Raw genomic sequence first — 24,806 nt, forward strand, 5'->3', positions numbered from 1 at the left:
TCATTGCTGTCCATCTACGTATGGCTTGGCTTATTCACCTTATTCAGCCCCACCCCTTTTCCACACTCCGCTCTTCAGAATTTTGTCATCTAACTTCCTGTTTGTATTGAAGCTACTGAGAAGAGTAAATCAAAAAGGATTACGTATGGGAGCACAAAAAGTATTTTTCACCCAGATTTCATGGTGTGAGTCTATAGCACCCCTTTACTACGTGAAAATGCTTGTTAGGTGTTTTTTCTGTCACTCTGATTTTTCCTTTCTTCTGACACCCACAGAGGTAAATTGGACCTGGCAGATCACATTCAATTGGCTAGACACACTGCACTTTTCATAATACAAGCGTTGAATTGTTATACATATAATTCTGCTTAATGTTTAGGTTTCAAATTAATAATATGTGTTAAATGTGTAGTTGACATGACTTTTCCAACAGTGACAGCTTGTGTTATTACACATGCAAGTTCATAACATTAAAGGAAATTACAATTGTACTTTTTTAAATAATTTTTTCATCCTACATTTTTTAGAGGCTTTAATGTGATTAATATAGTTGTAAAGGTAATTTAAAATAAAACATATTTGTGTATGTATAAATATAGTTGCACCCTTACCCTGTCTCGGTTTAACGCTAAAAAAATGTACCTTAACTATAACATGATGGGTGAATGACATGAGAAGGTGGTCAGAGGTGTTGGACAGACATATTTTTAATGACTTAATGTTGTCTCTTGGTGTTTCATGAGCACAGAGGCACATCAGTATGTCCATAGCATGAAGGTAGGATCTTGAGGATTTATGAATGATGTACCTTTGTTTTAAAATCTCCCCACTCTGCTTCCAGTTAAGACATCCCCTGAACACTTTAAAATAATCATGATAACTTTTGACAACTCTGTAACCTGTTAATCCTCTTCGCTATCTAATTACACTTTGTCATCAAAACCATATATAACGACCGCTAGAAGTTCAGAGACAACATTTTCAAGATGGCTGTACGCTAGTTCCTCTGGCGCATAAGGTGAATAAAGAGAGCACCCTGCACCCCTCCTAGTTTTATGATGAAAGGCATGTCGTAAAAATTGTGCCGTTTTAATTTTTTTATTCTGTTACATATTTCCATGCCGTAATGAGTTTCTACTTAATGTTTTGCGGGCAGGAATGCATGTGCAGTTGCTGTGCAGTAATTTCAAGCAGGCGTGGACAACAGACTGTGCAAATAGACAGCTCTGGAAAGCAACAACAGCCATAATTGCTGTTTGGTCAGGTGTCATTTGTACTAAAAACATACTGGATTAATTTTGGCTTGGCATAAACGGAAACCACCCTAGCTTGGGGTGATTTGTAGTATTCTGTTTCTTTCACGCTCACACTCTGTATATCCAACAACTCTTGCAATCAAGATAAATGATAAATGATTTATTCCACTGAAACACTCCTAAATGATCACACAAGTTGAGGTTGTTTCAGAACATGGCTTGGATAAAAAGAGTTTAAAAAAAGAGTTAAAATAGAGTTTTTGGATGGTGGGTTTCTATAATGAGGGAAGACTTGAATTGTTGAACCATTCGCCCCACCCTTTCTCCTCATTTCTGTCAATTATCTTTTTATTTTCTTTATTTGATTCTATATAAATCAAGTAGGGCTGCAAATAATGATGATTTTGATAATCGATTCATCTAATGATTATTAGAAGGATTATTTGACTATTCGGCGATTATTGCAAAGATTAATCATTAGCTCTTAGACGATTATTCAGCTTGTTTCCTGACTTATAATGTTGTATTAAACATGCTTACAATAAAGAGGACAAAATTCTCTTTTAAAAATACCTCTATATGACATTCACTGAATTAAATGGGAAAGAAATACTTTTTATTAAGTTTAATTCAGGAAAGAAATTCACTGCAAAAAATCATATACTTTTTGTCTTATTTTCCATTTCCATATAAGTGTATTTTGTATATAAGTGTTTTTTTTTTTCACTTGGTTATACTTTTGCAAGTGCAGTAAAGACAAAATATATTTATATTCGTGATATATTCTCTAAAAGCAAGTCCAAATATCTTATATGCTGCTTCTCAGGTGAATAGATCTTTTTTTTTAAGTATTTTTATTTTTAATATTATATTCAACATTCTCAGATAACAATTGATGGGAATTGGAGAGTTTAATTTACATGCCACTCCCCCGGACATACAGGTATAAAAGGAGCTGGCTCGCAACCACTCATTCAGAGTCCCGGCCATTTCAGCAGGTAGCTCCGCATTATGGCAAGAGGGACACAATGTCTCATTCCCTCCATCAGGGAACGTAAGTTATGACAGTAACCAAGACGTTCCCTATCTGTCACTCACTCAACATTGTGTCGATGTAGTTACACTAGGGGTCCCTATACGAAATGCCACAACCAGCTGAACTGTGTTATTTGGACTGGCGGTGCAGGTGCGGGCAGACTACTGAGTGCCTTGTAGCAAGTGCACCCGGCCCCCACGTAACCTCCCCCAAAGCCCCACGAGTGTCGTACGGCCTCAAATTCGCCTGCCACAGGAAAGACATTCAGGGTTCACCATCTCATGAACTTGCATGGGGGAAAAGAGCGCACAAAACATGGGATAAAACCGGCTCAACCCGGAGATTATAAAATCCTGTGAAGGTACTGGGTGTTGCCCAGCCTACTACTCTACAGATGTCTGCTAGAGAGGTGCCATTGGCTAGTGCCCAGGAGGACGCCACAATCCTCGAAGCCCCAACCGGCTGAGGTGCCTGAGCACTATTGCGTGAGTGACAGATGTACGTTGTTTTAAAGGAGTTTTTGATATTTATGTTGGAAAACAAGCAAAACAAAAACAAATAAAAAATGTTTTTTGTTGCAGTGTATAATGGGGCAAAGACTTCCCTCTCTCACCTTTCTGTTCACTTTAATCCATCTTTAACTCACAAAAAACAAACTCTCTCTTATTAACATAGCTGCATATTACCAATTTTTGTCACGATAAGAAATGTACAGTGACATACATTGTGAAGTCACAAGCCATCACGTTATAATCTAGCTGCATTAAACATGCTCACTCGAGGGTTGAGCATCCCCGCGACAGAGTGTGCTTCAGCTGGGTGCAGTTTCAATCTCTCCCCCTTAGATCAGGACATAACTGGCACAGAGAAATGCCAGTTTTGGAGTTTGTAGTTATTTACATGATCTGCTTCCGTATTATTTGAACTTTAATAAAGCTATAATGCATTAAATATAACTGCATTTAAGATTTAATGCCAGGATGTTTCCTTTAAAGAGCTCCAGCTCAGCTTATTCCACAATGAGAGTGCTTCTGTATTTACTTATTTGGTATTTTTGTATAATTCTCTCATATTTTGAGATCTACATCATCGAAAGCTGTTTGGAAAGCCCAGAGACTTGTGTAGTCTGTAAATACTTTATCCAGTGATTGTTTGCTGTTGACTTTTTATAGACAGTATTGGCCTGCTGTTTTCCATGATTCACTTTTAATTATTTTTAGTGTTGAATCTCTTTTTTCTCTTTATTTCTCTCCTTTCCAGTCTTTATTTGATTAGCTCTCTCCATGTAGCTCTTCTTTTCTTATCCTCTGGACAGGCCTGGGGAAATACCACCTCCTGTATTTCTTCTTCCATTCTTTCTTCTTTCTTTTTCATCATATGACCCTGCTCTGCCCTGGGCTAGAATTGTAAGATACAGTATGGAGCGTTTTTGTTCACTCATTAGTTTTTGCTTGTCTGGAATGCACAAATATAATTAATGTGTTTTTGTATAACCACTGTTGTAGACCTTTTTATTCCTCCTGTTACAAAAACCCTCTTCCTGCTTTCAGTTGTGCACTGTTGTAGCACTTTATTGGGCACTGATTGTGTAGGTGTGTGCGTAAGTCAGGTTTAGCCAACCAAGAAAATGGCTTAATGAAATGTAAAAAATAAATAAATAATTATCACCTCTGTATAAACAATAGGTCAGCAGAAAGTTCCCTTGTGTGCGTGTGTTTATTGGTGTAAAATTGTTAATTACTGGCCTTGCTTGCTTTGTCATTAGTTTTGCTTTCCATCAGTTTTGCATTAAGCAAGGTAGATGGAAAGATTGAAAGATTGAAATAAAATCTAGCTCCATCTTAACACTTTCTTAAAACACTAAAAGATTAGACTTCTTCAATTTGTTTGACATTTAAGACTGTGATCCTTTTGTTGGATTTAAGCAATAGTTCTCCATATTCACTTTTCAAATGAAAATAGTATATGGTAATAAGAGGATATTTGCTTTTCCGTAAAAAAAAAATGTTTTGACCGAGCTTATCCCAAAAACCAACTTCACTGCAGTCAAAGCCAAAGAGCGAGGCCACAGCCTGCAATTTTCCCGTGAGCCCAATTATACAAACCAGTTGCCAAACCCCAACATGGTGCGTCAAGTTACGACAGAACTCATCTCAAGTTAGAGGACCTCTACGAAAGGGATATTTTGTTATATTTTGGTCTTTGACATGGGGGCAGATTAAAAAGGGGGCGGGATAGAGAGGGTATGGGTTTGTAATTGCACTTACTATTGAACTTAACTTGCACTTACTGTACACAAAAAATATATATATATATAATTATAATGTATATACTTCCCTGTTTCTTTCTTCTGTGCTAGCACCTATACTACTCAAGCCACCTTGAGAGCTTGGCAGTACAACACTGTAGATGTTGTTGAACTTTGTATGGCAAATTGCTTGCTATGTTCCTGATTTGTAAGTCACTTTGGATAAAAGCGTCTACTAGATGACTAAATGTAAATGTAATGTTTGAGGGTGAGTTTTTTTAGTCTGTTTGTGATGGCCTTCTGTTTCTGTTGAATTGACTCTACACCACTGGCTTGGGTTTCTGGGACGCAACCCACAGGTCAGGTGAGGTCATGTTGGTATGTGGCGGCGAGGAGTCTGTGCAGTGTGGAGATCTCTGGATATCTCATTTATATTGAGCTACTACACTGCACACAGACAGCCATGACAGCAATGACGCACGGAACATTCTTCCAGCTGCCTGCTGCTATTCCAACTGCATGTGACGTGCAGAATCAATTTGAGTGCATGTGCATTGTAGAACACGAATGTGATTGAGAATTTGCTGGTATCTGTTTGATTGGCTGCAAATGAAGCTTTTGATTCACTATTCCACAGTCATGGAAAGCCTGGAAATATTTTTTAAATATGAATAATGGTATATAAAATCTGAAAATGTATCTTTGTGAGTGCAATCTCTATGAAATGGTTATTTAGTAATTCAGAAATTAATTTGTCTAAAGGTGTGGGAACCCTGCTATTCACGATGCTCCTATGCAATGTTTAGATCACCTCATAGAAATGTAATTCTTTAATGTGTGAGATTGTTAATGTAATTATGTCTTTAAGAAATTAAATTAAAACTTATTTCGCAGAATGTAATGCTTTATTTATAATTGAAAGCACATCCTCATTCAATGTGGAATATTAACAGATTAGTTCACCCAAAAATGAAATGTATAATATACTCACGCCCATGTTGATCCAAACATGCATCACTTTCTTTCTTCCGAGGAACACAAAAGGAGATGTTATGCAGAATGTTAGGGACTAACAGTCTCAGTCACCATTCACTTTCATTGGATGGAAGAAAGATGGTTTGGTGGCTGACAATGTCATTCTGCCTAACATCTACTTTTGTGTTCCATGGAAGAAAGTAATTAATATGGGTTTAGAACAACATGGGGGTGAGTAAATGATGACAGAATTTACATTTTTGGATGAAAAATCACTTTAAGGTCCAAAATTTCTGCCTGTGATGTTGCAGTTTAATTTTAGCTTTTTGTCCCTTTTAGGTGATGAGGGAAGTTTGCACAAATGGAAATGGAGCAGTGGACTGTGACGTAGTTGGCTCTGGATCCCCTGTTCACAAAGCAGAGCTGGAAAAGGTGCGAACACATTACAATATTTTTGTAAAATAAACGTGTGTGTGTGTGGATTTATTATGCCTGCAGTGTACATGCTGGTCTACCTACATGCAGGTTTGTGGGTCTGTGGGGTTGCATGTGTGCTTACCAGCATCACCACACCTCAGTTCCCTGCACAGGCACCTTCTCTCTTTATTCCTGCTAAGTGTCTCTGCTGCCAGGGCTTGAAGAACTATTGAAGCTGCATGTCTGTACCAAATTCCACCTTGCCACGGATGTGTACTGCTGACAAGGTTAAATAGGTGTGGAAGGAAATATGATCTTACCACATTTTAAGAACACATTCTTTAATATGCAGAATGCGGTCACATTATTTTTGCTGTGATCCTCAAGTGTGTGCATGTTGCATTGGTCTACGTGTGCATGTTGTTTTTAAGACAGATCTACTGTAAGGGGTTTTAATGTTAAACCTCTTAATCTGGCACAGCATGCATGAGCCTAGTCTAATTATTCACACTTAATTCTAAACAGATGCTCGCTGATTTTTTTTGGTAGACTGGAGAAGTTTAAGAGTGTGCACTTTAAAATGCAATGTCTGTGCTTCTTTAGAGTCTGTATATAAACAATTTGTCAGTAAACAAAAAAAATGAATGCACTGTTGTTTATGCAGTGTTTACTCTCCCTCCAAGCAAATCTATAATTGTACTCTTCTTTTGCAGAAGCTGTCCTGTGATAGACCCAGTTCAGATGGAGAGCCCTGCCATGAAAATGGCTACTCAGATGGCAAGGATCCAGGCAAGCCATTCTTCATGTTTACTCCTTTTGTTTGGTCCCAATCAATGGAGACCGAGTTTGTGAAGAATTCTTCAGTATAAAGGGAGACCAGTATATTTATTAGTGTTTAGAATAAAGGAATAGTTCACCCAAAAATGAAAATTCTCTCATCATTTACTAACTTCATGCCATCCCAGATGTATAGGAATTTCTTTCTTCTGCAGAACACTAACAAAGATTTTAGGAAGAAAATATCAGATCTGTAGGTTCATACAATGCAAGTGAATGGTGACTAAAACTTTGAAGCTCCAAAAAACACATAAAGGCTGCATGTAACCTCTTTTTCATTGTGCATCCTGCCATTGCAGTTTCTAGACATGATCATGATTTCAAGCTCGATTCCACTTCCTAATGCTAGACACATGCACAGAGCACTATATGGCGCTAGGAAGTGTAATTGAGCTTGAAACCATTATCATCAAGGAGACTGGTGATGTCAAGATTTATTGTGAAAAAGGAGTTACATTTTGGGCTGTTCTCACCTAAAACCAATAGGATTTCTTCAGAAGATATGGATTAAACCACTTGAGTTTTATGGAGTACATTTATTCTGCGTTTATGTTCTTTTGGATCTTAAAATTGGCAGACATTGTATGGACCTACAGAGCTGAGATATTCTTCCAGAAACGTATGTTTGTGTTCTGCAGAAGAAAGAAATACACATCTGAGATGTCATGAGGGTAAGTAAATGATGAGAGAATTTTCATTTTTTGGGTGAAGAGAATCCCTTTAATCATTGTTGAGTCCAGAAGTGAACTTTCACACCATTTATAGTCAACTATTTTGTAAAACAGTAGAGCAATAGTGCTTTGTTCATCAGTTAATTCATTATCATAACATTTATGTTTATTTATGTGAAACATTTAAATGTTCAAACAACGCCAAAGACAAGGAAAGGAGACCCTTTTATAATAATGTAATATATTTATGTATCCAGTATTTACACCACACAGTCTCGCTCTGAAATTGAACTTTTCAGGACATCTGTTTCAGGACTGGAATTCCTTTTTGCCCCATTTTTTTATTTGAGACAGAGCACTGTCTTGCCTAAGACTTGTTGGAGAGGAAAATTGCCTAATTTGAGCAGATTCCAAGACAGTTGCATCTGCAAGCCTGGATGATTGAAAGCTCTGCCTCACGACCACAAACCACAATAATTGCTGTGCTGTTTTCACATGAGTAATGGCAGCTGACCTGATAAACCCAAGGAGACATGTTTGTCATGATATATAGTCGTTTTTTATCATATTTCTTGGATAAGTGTGAGATTATGGAAAGGTACTGAATAAAGGATTACAGGTATACAGTCAAAGATTTAATATACATGATGAGACATCAGAGCAGGGGGCAAGTCAAATATTGTTGCTGAAGTTTAGAAACTGAAGTATTAATACACATTAAAATGTGTTAAGTAAAATTCAAAGTATAAGTATATGATTGAACATCATTAATTGTATGAATTGCTTTGAATGTAATACAAACATACGCTGTAAAAAAATCCTGTTGTTTAAAAAAAACAACAACAAAAAAAAAACTGTCAGCTGTGGTTGCCAGAAAAATTGCTTTAAAACAACTTTACATAACAACCTGTAAATTGTACAGTTTCAAACTGTTGTAATTTACATGACCATACTGGCAGTGTAAAAACAAAAAAACAAAAAACAAATCTGTTACATTTACAGTAAAGAGTACTCATAAACTTGATATTAACATTCTGAAACTGTAAAAATCAGCTTTTTACTTTATTGCACACAAGTACTAAACACCATCAGGGTAACACATGTGAAATTTAAATAATGTAGTGAACATTAAACTATATTAAATAATTAAAAATAATTAAAAAGAACACCCCAATGTACATAACTGGTATTAAAAATAAGAAGAAACATAACTATTCCCATATAATATAATGAAATATGATGGGCCATGCAGGGAATTGTGAGAATGCACAATTATTGTTTTTTACTGTAATTTTAACAATAATTTACTGTAAAAAGTACATGTACTCTCTTGTTAAAAGTAATGTACATTTTTACCATTAATTATACAGGAAAATCATAGTTTTTACATCTAAAAAAAATATAATTTTTACAGTCTTTTACTGTTAAAATTACAAAATTTCTTGACAGTGTACATAGTTGTGACAGGGCGGAGGGCGAGGCCAGGTCGTGATTCTACACACCCGGTCCCTTATCAGGCTAATCAAGCCTCAGAGAGGGATAAACGCCGACTGTGGACGGTGGTGCAACCTCAACTTTAGTCCATCACAGATATTTAAAAACAACCCTCTTGTAAGAGCCAAATAGGAACTAGTTCATTTGAAGTAATAGTTTAATTAATTAACAGTTAAGTGGTAAAAAAGGGAAACTATTTCATGAAAATGAATTGGAAATGTATTAGTTTAAAATGCATAATTTAGTAATGTTTAGATATGATAACATTTCAGTATTTGAGCTTCCAATCAGATAGTATTACATCATAGCGTAATTATGGGATGTAGTTAGTTTAGTTGGAAGTTAGAGATGGTGGAAGCAACATAGTTTTTTGACTGTGCGTACCATGTCTATGTAATTTTATGTTTAGTAAGTAAACATTTAAAAAGAAGACCGTTTGGTTTGCTCGTGTTTCAAATACTGGTTGTAGTTAGACTGACTTCAAAAGGTGGCAGAAGAATTAGAAGCAACGAGAGGCCACTACACTTCTATATGATCTCTCCTCTCTATTTGATCTTTTTTGTCTCTGTCTGTTAAAAATGCCTCCTGGTATTCCTACAAGACACCAGCTCCCCAACTGCTGCAACTGCTCTTTGATGAGAGAAGGAAGAAAAAAACAAAGAGTCATGCAGAGTAGTCAAATTCTTTCCAGCTCTCTTAAGTGCTGAGACTGTGAAATCAAATTAGCCTGATCACAGAATTTTCCCTCATGATAAAAAGAAGAAATATATGAGTGTAAGTCCTTTAAAAGAACCAATGGTTTTTGCATCTGTCGCTCTGGGTTTTGCCTCATGCCTGAGGCTGCTGCGCAGAGAGAGAGAAACTTTATAGGACTCTGGGTTCAGATAGGCTTAGCTTTAATTAAAGGAGTGGCCAACTAAAATGTAATCTTCTGCAGTGGAGCTTGGACCAAGTCAAATCTCCTGAAGGACAAGAGTTTCACTGTCTATGCACTGTTGACTCTATGTATTCTTTATCTTTGTGCCCTTTTATGCTGCTTTTTGTTGTAAAGACCACTTTAAGAAGGAGAAAGAGACACTAATTTGTAGCACATTCTAGCATTCTATATATTTAAACCCAGAGCAGATCTCAAATGGCTAGTTTGCTCGCATTGGCCTCCTTTGGTTTTGAATAAGAATGGACCTGGACAGTTCTCTGTAGTGAGTCTTCTCACAGATTTCTACAAGAGTTTTTTCATACCACAACATTAACCTCCTCAGGCTGCACTCTTCACTCTTTTAAAGGAAATCATCAAAACAACTTTGAGAAGCAATGGAGTGTGTTTCACTCACTTTTCAGGATTTGGATTATAAATCCGGAAGTGTCTCTGGAGTTGTTATTGCCTATTCAGCCTATTTCATTCTAATCCATGAGAATTGAGGACAATATTAAAAAAGTAAACAATAAGTCTGTCCAGTTCCATATAGTTATCCATCTACAATAATTCCACTGGTATGTGGAGTCATGATCATTTTCCATAATTCATTTTGTTTTAGTTTTTTTCACCAAATCCACCCCACAAACAATTTTTTTTAAAAACCCACCCCTGTTACGGTTGCAATAGCAAGAAAGAGATAGTCTCTAGATATCTAGCATCACTCAATTAGATATATTACATTATTAAATCACATAAACATATTCCGCATTCTGACACTAATTTGCCTTTTTTTGCAGCCAAAGTCAAGAAGAACTCTAAATCAGAGCAGAAAGGCACAGTGGGACGTGTGACTGGAAAGAAAATCACCAAAATCATCAGTCTGGGAAAGAAGAAGCCATCCACTGATGAACAGACCTCATCGGCGGAGGAGGATGTCCCAACATGTGGTAAGCGGTTGCAAGCACTACTTTTTGAAAGATGTTTATTGATGACTTGGGCTTCATGAATGGGTCAGACAAAATGAGAGCAAACAGTATAAACCAATACATGAGGTTCCTGCAAAGCATATATTCTTTTTATGGGTGGGTGGGGTAGAGACAATGGTTTCTTGTTTATGTGCAGAATCTTTCTGTTGCAACTTGCAAGCCTCAGTTTGTCTACTTAATCAATATTTGCAATTGTATATTTAGTAATCATAGTGTAAAAGCATATGCAGGTGGCTCCAAATAGTATTTGGACACTTGAAGGGAAACTTCATCCATCATTTACACACTCTCATGTGGTTCCAAACCTGTTTGACTTTCTTTCTTCCATGAAATATAAAAGGAGATGTTAAGCGGTATGTTAGTCTCAGTTACCATTCATTTGCATTGCATCTGTTTTCCGTACAATGAAAGTGAATGGTGAAATTTTCCTTTTTGGGTGAACTATTAATTTAAGCCACAATTAAAATGTATGCAGTTAACAAAACATCAAAGTGCAAACAAGTAATGCTTGACCTGATTACTTTTAATCAACTGCTCCCAAGGTCATTTGCTCCCATTTTTGTGGATTTATGAGTTCACATTTGCCCTAGCAGAGTGACCAAATACAGTTGAAGTCAGAAGTTTACATCTTAGCCAAATACATTTAAACTCAGTTTTTTGGGGCAGCATGATAGCATGCGAGGGTGGGACATGTGAACGGCGAGCTCTGCGCACTTTGCTAGTTTTTCATTCTTTTTGTGTCATAAAACAGCGAGATTCGATACACCCTGTTCCATAACTGTTCTGTGAGGTCAATTATGTCAAAGACCCTTGGGCTCTGGAGACATTAAAAGACACTTATGTGCTTAAGATGACACCGTGACAGTGAACTGTCCGGCATGTCGGCAATGCTGACGAAGTTCGTAGCAGACTTGGAGGATCTTGCTGTAATGCGTCAATCGATCACTTCCATGGAGACGAAATTCACTGAGTTGGTTACAAGAATCAGGGATGTTGAGAAATGGATCGATTATCTGGAGTCATCAGAGAGGGAATTAGCTGCTAATCCGCAAGCGACCAAAGTAGATTTGGAATGCGTTTGGGGAAAAACTGGAAGAACTTGAGAATCGTAATCGGCAAATTCCTGACAATGAAGAAGGCCGATATATGGTGAAATTCCTAGACGAGATCTTCCCGAGTCTTCTTGACATAACAGGCCATAAGCTGGAACTTGAGCGAGCTCACAGTGTCCTGGCTCAGAGATCTTTCGGAGGGAGACAGGCCCCGAACAATTCTTGCCAAATTTCTGAGATTGTCCGATAAAGATCTCGTATTACGCGAGGCAAGGAGTAAAGGATGTTTACGTGTTTCTCACATTGCATCCAAGTGATCTTGACTCACTGAACAATCACTTGACCGTCCAAAAAGCTGTACACCTTTTTTTGTTTCTTTTTGTGCTGGTTCTGCCTAGCAGCTGGAGTCTATTTTGTGGAATAACACTCCTTCAAGAAACTTTTGAATCGTCGGAGAGACGCTTGGCACTGAAGTTCCTGGCCAGGTTGAGAATAGATGCTAAGGATGGCCTTAGAGTGTTTTCTTGTCCCCAGCATGCAATATCCTTCATAGGGTCTATGGAATGAGTGAGTCATTGTTTGGTACTCACTTTGCAGCCAAGTGGACCTGACTCACTGAACATTCACTTGACCGTCCGAGGAAACTGGGTGCCTGTTTTGTTTCTTTTTGTGCTAGTTCCACCAAGTGGCTGGAGTTTGTTTAGTGGAATAACACTCCTTCGGGACAGCTATGAATGCATCTGCACGTTCCTTGTGTTTATGCCTCATATTGGTTGGAGTTTGTTTTATGGAGTATTTTTGCAGGACATTGGAAGGATTAGGCCATATGCTGCATTCATGAACAGCCAGCTCACTGAGCACTCGTTTGACTGTCCGAGGAAACTGAACAGCTTTTTTTATTTTTATATTTACCTAATGCTGATGATCAGGGCTTTTTTTATAGATCTTAAAGGGATGTTGCAAGCCGCTGGCACCCCTCATGATATAATATTGGGAGGAGACGTTTATTTATTGATGGATTCAGTCCTTGATCATAGAGAATCAAAATTCTCTATGTAAGCCCCTAGGGCAACATTGATACTTCACAGGATGTGTAAAAATCTTTTTCTTACAGATATTTGGCGACTTTTAAACCCATCTGGTAGGGACTATAATTTTTTTTCATCAGTCCATAAGATTTATTCTAGAATAGATAATTTTTTTATGTCTAAGTCCCTCAATGAATCTGTAGTTGATTGCTCAATTGGAATAATTTAGTCTCAGATCACGCCCTGGTGGGTTTAGAGGTGTTGCCACATTTGGAGAAAAAGAAATCATACAGCTGGCGCTTTAATGTGTCCCTTTTGCAAAATCCTGATTTCCAACAAATGTTAAAGGCTGAAATCAATGTTTATATGGAGACCAACTGGTCCTCAGTATCCTCTGTGGGCATGGCTTGGAAGGCGGTTTAGGGGTCAGATCATACAGTATGCCTGCTGGTGGTGAAACTATGTGAAACCATTAGAACTCCCTAAACTGATGGCTGAGCAAAAAAATTCTCTTGATTCTGAGATAACCTTGGATGAGCTTGGCGAAGTAATTAAGGTCTTGCCTACAGGCAAGGCTCCGGGGCCGGATGGCTTTGCCGCTGAGTTTTTTAGATCTTATGCTACAGAATTGGCCCCATATTTGTTAGAAGTTTATACGGAAACATTAAAGAAAGGAAAACTTCAGCTAACCATGACACAAGCCTGGATCAGTCTGATTCTTAAAAAGGACAAGGTCCAAGTGAGTGTAAAAGTTATCGTCCAAATTCCCTGATCCAGCTAGATGTTAAAATATTGTCAAAAATTATTTTTAAAGATTAAGTAAAGTTATGACATCTCTTATACATGTAGATCAGGTGGGGTTTATTCGGGCCACAGCTCTTCTGATAACATTAGGCGTCTCATCAATATTATGTGGTCAGTGGCGAATGATTAGGCTCTGGTCGCTGCCATCTCACTTGACGCTGAAAAGGCGTTTAATATGGAAGAATGCTATTACCTTTTTAAGATTTTGTAAATATATGGGTTTGTGAATACTTTTATTGGATGGATTAATTGACTTTATAGACACCAAACTTGGTACAAACATGGATTCGTTTCAGATTATTTTACTCTGGAGAGGGGCACCCGGCAGGGTTGTCCTCTTTCCCCATTATTGTTCTGTCTTACCCTGGAATCATTAGCAGCTGTGATAAGATGATTTTCCAGGGGTGATGGCGGCAGGTATGGCGTATAAACTTCTGCTTTACACAGATGATATTTTATTATTTGTCTCCGACCCCACTAGATCTATGGTTTGACTCCACAGTTCTCAGGATACAGATTTAATTGGTCTAAATCCGAAGCTTTGGCTCTGATAGCGTACTGCCCAATAATTGCTTTCCTTCCAGTGGCCCAAACAGGGCATTAAGTATTTGGAGGTTAATTTTGACCCCTTAATAAAAAGGTTTTTGTTTTGGTTTCATTTCGGGAGGGGTTATAGTGGGGGGTTAATGTTAAATGTGATTCATTATATATATATAGATATGAAGAGTTTTTCACAAATCCTGACATTTAATTGTAGAAAACATCCCCTGTCTATTGTTTTAAGAATGTGAAATGTCAGAATAATAGTAGAGAGAATTATTTATTTCAGCTTTTATTTCTTTCATCACATTCCCAGTGGGTCAGAAGTTTACATACACTTTTTAGTATTTGGTAGTATTGCCTTTAAATTGTTTAAATCTATTTAAATTGTATTTTGGGTAGCCTTACACAGCTTCTCAAATAAAGTTGCTGGAATTTTGTCCCATTTCTCCAGACAGAACTGGTGTACATGAGTCAGGATTGTAGGCCTCCTTACTCAGAACTTACTTTTCAGTTCTGACCACAAATTTTCTATCAGTTTGAGGTCAGGGCTTTGTGATGGCCACTCCAATACCTTGACTTTGTTGTCCTCAAGCCATTTTTCCACAACTTTGGAGGTATGCTTGGGGTCATTGTCCATTTGGAAGACCCATTTGCGACCGAGCTTTAACTTCCTAGCTAATGTCTGAGATGTTGCTTCAATATATCCACATAAATTTCCTTCCTCATGATTCCATCTATTTTGTGAAGTGCAATAGTCCCTCCTGCAGAAAAGCACCCCCACAATATGACGCTGCCACCCCCGTGCTTCACAGTTGGGATGGTGTTCTTCGGCTTGCAAGCCTCATCCTTTTTTTCCAAACATAACGATGGTCATTATGGCCAAACAGTTCAATTTTTGTTTCATCAGACCAGAGTACATTTCTCCAAAAGAGCTTTGTCCACATGTGCACTTGCAAACTGTAGTCTGGCTTTTTGTGGCTACTTCCTTGCTGAGCAGCCTTTCAGGTTATGTTGATTATAGGACTTGTTTTAATGTGGATATAGATACTTGTCTACCTGTTTCCTCCAGCATCTTCACAAGGTCCTTTGATATTGTTCTGGGATTGATGTGCACTTTTCGCACCAAACTACACTCATCTCCAGGAGACAGAACGTGTCTCTTTCCTGAGCAGTATGATGGATGCATGGTCCCATGGTGTTTATACTGGCATACTGTTGTTTGTACAGATGAACGTGGTACCTTCAGACTTTTCTGAGGTCTTGGCTGATTTTGTATTTATTTTTTCCCCATGATGCCAAGCAAAGAGGAACTGAGTTAGGCCTTAAAATACATCCACTGGTACACCTACAATTGATCCCAATTAGCCTATCAGAAGCTAATTGGCTAATTACCTAAAGGCATAACATAATTTTCTTGAATTTTACAACCTGCTTAAAGGCACAGTTGTATGTGTATGTAAAATTCTGACCCACTGGAATTGTTAAATAGTCAATTAAAAGTGAAACAATCTGTCTGTAAACAATTATTGGAAAAATGACTCGTGTCATGCACAAAATAGATGTCCTAAACGACTTGCCAGGACTATAGTTTGCTAATATGAAATCTGTGGAGTGGTTGAAAATTGTGTTTTTTTATGACTTCCACCTTAGTGTATGTTAACTTTTGACTTCCACTGTACATTACAGTAAAACACCTTTCCATACAGTTCTGCATGTGTGTGGGTCTGTCTATTGAATGCCATATAAATCTCATGGGCCAGTTCTTCATTACAGGCTATCTGAATGTGCTGTCCAATAACCGCTGGAGAGAGCGCTGGTGCCAACTGAAAGACAACCAGCTGTTACTGCACAAGGACCGGGCAGATCTAAAGACACACATGGCCTCTCTGCCGCTGCGGGGCTGTGAGGTCATTCCAGGGCTGAACTCCAAACATCCCTTTGCCTTTCGTCTGCTGCGCAACGGACAGGAGGTGGCCGTTCTTGAGGTACGGGCCAAGGCCCTCATCTCTTGCAGGGCAATTAAGGTGTATGAAACAGGACCTCATGGCAGGGATTAGATGGATGATTTGGTTGGCTGGCTCTCATAATGATGTCATTACTGTGTCATGTGCAGAGTAAATTTGCAGAGATTGCATAAATTTGTGTTTTAAAGCCTCATATTCCACCTGACACTCATTCATTGTATCTTCCTTTGCTATTTTTTTCATGTCAGACCTCCTCCTCTGAGAGTATGGGGAGATGGTTGGGGGTCTTGCTGGCAGAATCAGGGTCCACAACAGATCCTGCTGCGCTGCACTATGATTACATTGACGTGGAGACCACTGCTAATGTCATTCAGCTGGCCAAGCAGTCATTTTGGTGAGAACCCTGTACTGCTAAAATATTTTCGGTCAAGATTTAGACAATGCAGATTCAGCTTTCTCTGTGACACATTTGTAGTAATGAATTTATGTATGTGTTTTCAGTTTCACTAGCAAGCGTGCAGTTTCTCCAAACCCATACATGGATAACCCAGTCAATGGTTACGCCTGCCCCACAGGGGTTGCTCTGCATTATGATGATGTACCCTGCATCAATGGAATGGTACACTTCACAAACTTCACATAGATGCATGCTTAACACATCAAATCACTACTGTATAGGGTTTCCTGTCTTGCTACTGTACTGCTGTACGTTCCTACCATAGCTCACTATAATGGAACTCACTTGTGCATTAAATGGATAGTTCACCTAATGAAAATGAAGTCATCATTTACTCACTCTCATGACATCCTAGACGTGTAGGACTTTATTTCTTCTGCTAAACACAAACAAAGATGTTTAGAATAGTATCTCAGCTCTGTTGGTTCATACAATGCAAGTGAATGGCGGCCAGAACTTTAAAGGTCCAAAAAGCTACAAAAAATTAAAAGTTAACCCAAAAATGAAAATTCTCTCATCATTTACTCACCCTCATGCCATCCCATATGTGTATGACTTTCTTTGAAAATTCTTTGAAAATTCAGTCTCACCCTCTTGTTGTTCCAAAACAGTAACTTTCTTTCTTCCGTAGAACACAAAAGAATGTCAGCCTCAGTCACCATTCACTTCTATTGTATAAAAAAGATGCATTGAATAGATTTGATGAATGGTAACATGAATGGTGACCGAGACTAACATTCACTCATACATCTTTTGCGTTCCATTGAGGAAAGAAAGTAATTTAGTTTTGGAACAGGAAGAGGGTGAGTAAATGGTGAGATTGTTTTTAACAAACTATCATTTTAAATCTATTAACATATCTCGCCTCTATTTTTCATTACTGGTCCTGCCTAACTCCAATTCTCTCCTCTTATCTTCAATTCTCTTATAATTGCTCTTCTTTTGCTTGCACGCTTCCGATACGCAAGGCACCAGTTATGCAGTACTCATCAGGGGACAGCCGTTGGAAAGAGGACACTCACTATGAGAATACAGATCTTTATGAAAACATGCCCTCCCCCAAACTAGCAGCCCGCTACTCTCCCAAATCGAGTAGCCTGACAGAGCATTACAACACACCGATCTCCAGCAAATCTCTCTCCTCTTCCTCTTCTTCCTCAGCTGCTAATACTAACACTACTCAGGTGACTAACCAAGGATGTCTGTCTAACACTGTATTTCTTTTTAGGTTTACTGCTTTGCTTTTCACTTCTACTTTAATTTAACATGTACAAACATAAAACAATTAATATAACCCGGGTGTGTGTTTCAGAGAGACAGAGAGAGAATGCATTATTATCATCAAATGTATATTTTTCAGTGTTACTACCCACCCTCTCAGTCAAAACGTAACCACTAAGCTTGTCTCTGCGAAACTGTGAGAACATGTAGGCTTTAAATTAAGAAGCATTTTGTGCTGTCAGTTAGCAGGGGGTTTTAGTGTAGGTTCGAATTCTGAAATTAATTGCTCTTTATATTAATGTTGATATATTGGTGCAGCACTTTTGCTTTCAGTGTGGATAACATGTGGTATGTTTGGAATTATGGGACATATGTCTCTCTCACTTTATCACACTGCAAGACTACTTCAAACACTGATATTACAAGAATGTGTACTGTATGCATTATGGACCACCCATCTCCAGATTTTGATCTTTATAATATCCATGTCTGTATGTGTGTCTGGCTATGGCTTTCTATCTATTTACAGAGGCTTTGGTTTGCTGTGGGTAATATTTTATTAGCTAGGGATAAAGTGAGAAAAAGGGTTTCTGTCAGCTATAGCATAACTAAAACAAATGTCTCTACTAGTCAAGCCACATATGTGGTTTAAGTGAGTGTGGTTTGCAGAAGTAACCTTTGATAGGTCTGTGGAAATATTTGTATGAAGTGTTAATCTTAGAACTAAAACAACAGGTGTTAACAGTGAAATGAAAGACCTTAAATATCAGATGTTTTTTAGTGGCTCTCATGAGGGTTTAATCTTTCTGCTTTTTTATGTGTGAAAAGACTCATTTGATACAGCTTCTGCATTAATAGCTGTTTTTTTTTTCTGAAAATCAGCTGAAGGGAAAGAGAGCCCTGACCAGCAATGGGATCACTGCTAAGCAGAAGCTGGACAAGAACCAGCCCAAAAAGGCAAATGGAACAAGCGGCACTCTGATAGTGAAACGCAACAATTCTAGTAAGAGATTTTAACATTAAAAAATGTATTGGGAAAGCACGTGTGGTAGATAACTTTAAGTCCTTCCTCTTTTATAAGATTACATTTTTTGAAGTGGATGTCCATCTGAAATTTAACTAAGCAGACACTAAGTCTGCATCCATTATCCTTGCTATTACACCACTAATTTATTTCAAGGAAAAGAAACCACACAGATTTGTGGAGAATGGCAGTATGTCGAAATTGCAGTGCTGTTAGACAGCAGTGACTCTGTTGACATGATCCTTTGTAAACTCAGTCACCCCAAATTCCATTTCAGACAAGCAGTCAGTCATAGCCTGTCCACACAGAGCACACTCAGACATTCTAACCATTCAATGGCCTTTTTACATGCTCTCTAAAATATTTGGATGTGGTATAATATTCAGCCTGTCTTTTAATGTGTTTGTGGTCTCAGATGCCTTTAATGTAAGACTGAAAAGACTGTGAACCAAATCCAAAGGTTAGAAATGGAGAGATTTTCTAATGGTTTACTTTGACCATAATGCTCCATTAACCTTCATAGGTGTGGATCAGTATAAGTATGGGAAAAACAGAGTGGAGGCAGATGCTAAGAAACTCCAAGGGAAAGAGGAGGACATGATGAAGAGGAAGCAGGAAATTCGAAACCGCCTGACCCAGCTGAAAAAAGACAGGAAGGACCTACGCACTGCTATAGAGAACAACACAGGTAAGGATGTCAGCAATATTGTGGCATTTATGTTCTCATCTGTATCAGTGTTTCATACACATCATGATATGAAAGAGGGACAAACTTTAAAATGTATCTCTTCCATGTTAATCTTAAAAGAGTTTTTGTTCTAACCAGCTGTGACCACATCTTGTCGATCGCTTGGCTTCTATTTGTATTGCAATGCGCTGGGTAGCCCCTCCAAAAGTAAAATCAAATTTGGCCAAAATCCTGCTCCACATAGCTGAATGTTAAAGGTGCTAAAAGTGAGTTTTTTATTGAATGACATGCAGAAAAGGTTATTATTGCCTGCCAGATATCATTGAAATAGGTGCAATAAAATATCACACCTGTCTCTATAACAGCCTTACGCCCGTTTCACACATACTCCGTGTGCAGTGCGTATGCGGTGCGTGTACGGTACAGGAGCAGCACGCGCTATAGTGCTTTCACATATGCTGCGTTTGCAGTGCGCTACTGATCCGCAGTTTCTGTGTGCCACAAAATCAAAAATGTGTAAGTCATTTTGATTTTAAATCCAAACGTTAACTTTGAGATTGTTTAAGGCATTGAAACAGTATGAAAATTAATTTTAATCATTGTGATTCTTTATTTTACATGTAGTTCGAGTTGTTGACAGAAGAAAAGCTATCGCGTTATATCTGTTGCTAATAAGGAGAAGAATGAGATGCATTTGGGTTCACTTTGTCTTTTTTTAGGGTAAAAAAAAATCAAATCTAGTGGCTAACTAAAAGTTAGTCCTTTTACTACTGCCGGTAGATATGTGACTATATAAGATTTAATTTATAGACTAATGTTTTATAAATCCATCCAGTAATAAATGTTTGTTTCTCTCTGGTTGCTTTCTCTCTGGTTGCTGGATATATGCAATTTTTTGTATTTTATCTCCTAGAAACTGCTCTACTTTTGCCGTATCGAAATCGACCATTGCAGGATACATAAAGATAAACGTTTTCAAATTTTTATTCTTGTCATCTCAAGTAAGGCATTAACAACAGTAGCTCCAATAAAAAAGAGATAATTCTGACTTTTTATCTCACAATTATGACTTATTTCCTCACAAATGCGAGATATAAAGTCGCAGTTTAACGATGTAAAGTCGCAGTTACGTGATATAAAGTCGCAATTGTAAGTTTGTATCTCGCAGTTGTGAGTTTATATCATGTATTTGCAATTTTAATTGCATTTCTCATCTTTCCTTGCGTTCCAAACAGGATCAATCACCCTCTACATAAATCACCTACTACATATCAAATTTTCCAAATATGTGCAATTATATGTATAGTTTTCAATTATTTTAGGGAAAAAAATCACTAAAATTCAAATATTGCCAGCATGTCCAAATATACAGATATATATACCAAATATACAGTTTAAAATCGTTTATAAAAATTCACAAAAATTGTGAATTTAGGTTGTGCTAAGATTAGGTTTGAGTTAGGATTACACTGTTTTCTTTTTGCTATGTGAGACAAACACTGCAACCATAACAGTGTTGTTCAAAATAAATCAAACAATAACAAAAAGTAGATCCAAAATAAAATAAAATAAAACTTCCATCAAACTTAACCCTAGCCCTCACTTAACTCTATATCAACCCTAACCCCAGCTCAAAAAGGATGTATGTTGCAGCTGGGCACTTGAAGTCTACAGCCTTAAGAATGTGCCAATGCCATTTAGGTGAATTTTTCATAGTTTTGTTTTTAATCATTAATACCACACCTGGAGTCGCAAGTTTGAATCCAGGGCATGCTGAGTGACTCTAGTCAGGCTTCCTAAGCAACCAATTGGTTTGGTTGCTAGGGTGAGTAGAGTCACGTTGGGGTAACCTCCTCGTGGTCACTATAATGTGGTTCTCGGTGAGATGTGCGTGTATTCCGAATAGAGAATGAGTGCAGCATTGGGAATTGGGCATTCCAAATTGGGGAGAAAAGGGACAAAATCACTCAAACACAAAAAAAATGGGAATGGGAAAATATAATTTCGTAGTGAAATTGTAGTGATTTTTATATATTTTTTTAAAACAATTAAAGACGTTATCTGTATAATTAGACATACGTGACAAATACGACCTGTCATACATCCACCCCAAGAGCCTACTACCACCGTTGAAATGTGAAAGTATGGTTTTGGTGAATTTTAGTGCTTTTTTTTTCTAAAATAGTTGAATAGTGTATAAGTATCATTACACATATTTGAAAAATAAAGCCTTTAGAAAGTCATGCACCCCATTAGGAGCCTACTACAAACTTTGTAATGTGAAATACAGTATAATTTTGGTGAATTTTAGTGAATTTGTCTTTAAAATTCTATTTTATTTTTATTTAAATAATTTAATACTGTATATGGATGCACAGTATATTTAGTCATATTGAAAAATTAAGACCTGAAGTATGTAATGCCTCCCACCAGGAGCCTACTACAACCTTTGCAATGTGAAAAAAAAGCATGTTAAATACTGTATTCATATAATTAGAAACACTGTAATAATCTCACATACAGTAAATCAGTCTATCCACTGGGAACTTACTACAACAATTTTGAAACAAATTTGGTGAATTTATTTCTAAAATAATTTAATATTGTATTCATACAATTGGACTTATTGTAATAATATGATCTGAAGTAAGTCAGTCTATCCACTTGGAGCAACCTTTGGATTGTGAAAATAAATTTGTGTGAATTTTAATGATTTTTATTTTTTAAATAATTGAATACTCTTATTCATAGTTAGTCAGTCTATCCACTGGGAACCTACTACAACCTTTGAAATGTAAAAATATAATTTAAGTGAATTATTTATTTATTTATTTTTGTGAATACTGTATATGTATAATAAGAGATATTGGAAAATTAAGACCTATAGCGAGTCATGCAGCACACTGGGAACAAACTTAGGAATGTGAAAATTACATATTTGTAACATCAGACAAAGCTGAGCTGCTTGAATTTTTGCGACTGGAGTGGTATAAGTCACCCAACAGAAATGTGAAAGACTGGTAGACAGCATGCCAAAAGGCATGAAAGCTGTAATTGAACATCAGGGCTATTCCACCAAATATTGAGTTCTGAACTCTTTCTAAGTTAAAACATTAATAGTGTTGTTTAAAAATTTATATGAACTAAAAACACCATCTTTTTTGTTATTTTGACCAGTTGTCATTTTATGCAAATAAATGCTCTACATGACAATATATTTATTTGGGATTTGGGAGAAATGTTGTCAGCAGAGGCGGCGGCAGCTGATTTTGCCGTGGCTTCAGCTCCGAATGTTTTGAGTGTAGCCCCGAATGTATTTTGAATAGTTGACTGACAAATATGAAACCAGACAAAAGCCTATGTAAACCCCCGAAATCATAAGTTGCCTTATTTCATTGTGCTTTGGCTTTGCACATACTGCATACAGCCTGTAAAAATAGACATAGGCATAATCTAGCCTATAGAATAAATTCCTTTGCTGTCGGTAGCCTATGGGCGACTCTGTTTCTTCCTCTCTGTTGAATATGCAGCAGGTAGAGGAGGAGCTTGCACAGTCGTTGACATCAACTAACGTTACTTAGTGGCGAGTTAACGGCAATTAGCAGGAAAGACAGCAAAAATGAAGCAAATGAGGCTTTGGGGATTTTTCCGAAAGAAGTCAGTGGGTAAGAATTCACATTTGTTTTTGTCCTTAAAGTCTTAAGATCATCATCTAGCTGGCTTTCACCCACAGTAGGCTAAACCTCAAGAGTTGTAGCCTCTAACCTCCTTGTGTAGATTGACACAGCTTGGTAGCGCCGAGGTAACGCAGTCGCCGCTCACTCCGGTGACCGCGGTTCGAGCCCCGTTCGGAGTGTAATTTTCTTGTTTATCAGGTGTTGTTTTCGCTAAGGATAACAATAAGCATTAACATAAAATGTATGTGTGACTTGTTTTGTGATATTAGTGTGTAGGAAATATACACTTTGATTTGATTAAATGGTTTTGTAGAGTGTAGCAAAGATGAGCAACAGACTGAGGAGCAGCAGCAGCAGCTGTGCCAGAATCAGGCATGGAAACTGGTAACAATTAATAAGTCACTTTACTTTAGAGAAAGTTAAAAGTGAAACATTGTTTATCTCAATGATCCTAATGAAAGGATTTTGACAGATGAATTATTCTCATAGAGATGATGAGAATTATATACAGTTCGATGCCATAGTGTGTCAATGAACTTAGACTAAAGTCATTCATGTATTGCTTTAACTTAGGATCTTATACATCATTTTGACTATTTATGTCAAAAAATATAAATTATTTATATTCAATATTTTTTTTTACCTCACTTTACTCACTATACTATAACTCTTTTGTGATGACTTTATGTTAATGTACATGAAAATTCAAGAATCATGATAGATATTAGGGCAATCCCACTGATCTGCTCTTCCCATTGGTCTACAATTTGACATATGTAGCACTTGATGAATTAGTTGTTTGAAGCTGATTTGCAATAAGTTATGTGCTGTATCTGTTCTTTTGCATCACAGATGATTCAGGGAGGAGAGAGGATGTTGAGGATAGTACTAGAGTGGAAGATTTAGGAACTGTAGAAACAGGCCCAGCCAGAGCAAAACTCAAAGAATACCCTCTCACCAGCTTTGGACTACAGGGAAGTGGTGTGAAAATAAAATTGGCTGTCCTTCAATGCTGGAAACGCCTCTGGTTGTCAGTATTTTATAGAATAAAAGAGAACCTATAAATAGTAAATCCAGAGAAACTAATAATTTTGCAGTGGTCTCGTATATTTTTCCAGAGCCGTATGTATATTTGTAAAGTAGTCAATGAAAAGGAGTTGAGAACCGGCTTTTCAATGTAAATAATAGTTTAATGACAAACGTAAAAGACAACATAAACACACACATGACGGACATGCCCGTTAACGATCTCTCTCTCCCGCACGATCCACTGCAGTCGACCTTTATCCCTCTCGGGAGGCTTGATTAGCCTAATACGGGACTGGGTGTGTAGGATCACTACCCGGCCCCGCCCTCCGCCCTGCCACATTCCTCCCTCGTTCTCTCAGGCTGGGGAGCCCCCAGCATGACGTACACCCCCCTCCCCCTCTTTCCCTGGGGGAGGGCGTGCCCTAAGCCCCGTCTGCTGGCAGGTCATCCCCATCTACCTGGACGAGGGAGGGGACAAGGGGA

General features: G+C 37.7%; 1 protein-coding gene across 3 annotated transcripts in view; it reads left to right on the forward strand.

Moving 5' to 3' along the window:
• LOC127627149 (actin filament-associated protein 1-like) overlaps window positions 1–24,806 on the forward strand; it is a 107,505-nt gene that overhangs the window by 76,888 nt on the left and 5,811 nt on the right. For 2 of the 3 annotated variants that reach the window (XM_052103405.1, XM_052103404.1), the window contains exons 7-14: window positions 5,855–5,947; window positions 6,646–6,721; window positions 10,648–10,797; window positions 16,037–16,248; window positions 16,476–16,621; window positions 16,729–16,846; window positions 18,788–18,908; window positions 19,453–19,617. In XM_052103405.1, the coding sequence (XP_051959365.1) occupies window positions 5,855–5,947; window positions 6,646–6,721; window positions 10,648–10,797; window positions 16,037–16,248; window positions 16,476–16,621; window positions 16,729–16,846; window positions 18,788–18,908; window positions 19,453–19,617 (1,081 nt within the window). Of the gene's footprint in view, window positions 1–5,854; window positions 5,948–6,645; window positions 6,722–10,647; window positions 10,798–16,036; window positions 16,249–16,475; window positions 16,622–16,728; window positions 16,847–17,652; window positions 17,869–18,787; window positions 18,909–19,452; window positions 19,618–24,806 lie in introns of all 3 variants that reach the window. The other variant, XM_052103406.1, reaches the window with a different exon arrangement.

Source organism: Xyrauchen texanus, chromosome 33, assembly GCF_025860055.1.
Source record: "Xyrauchen texanus isolate HMW12.3.18 chromosome 33, RBS_HiC_50CHRs, whole genome shotgun sequence".
In the NCBI taxonomy this organism is placed as follows: domain Eukaryota; kingdom Metazoa; phylum Chordata; class Actinopteri; order Cypriniformes; family Catostomidae; genus Xyrauchen; species Xyrauchen texanus.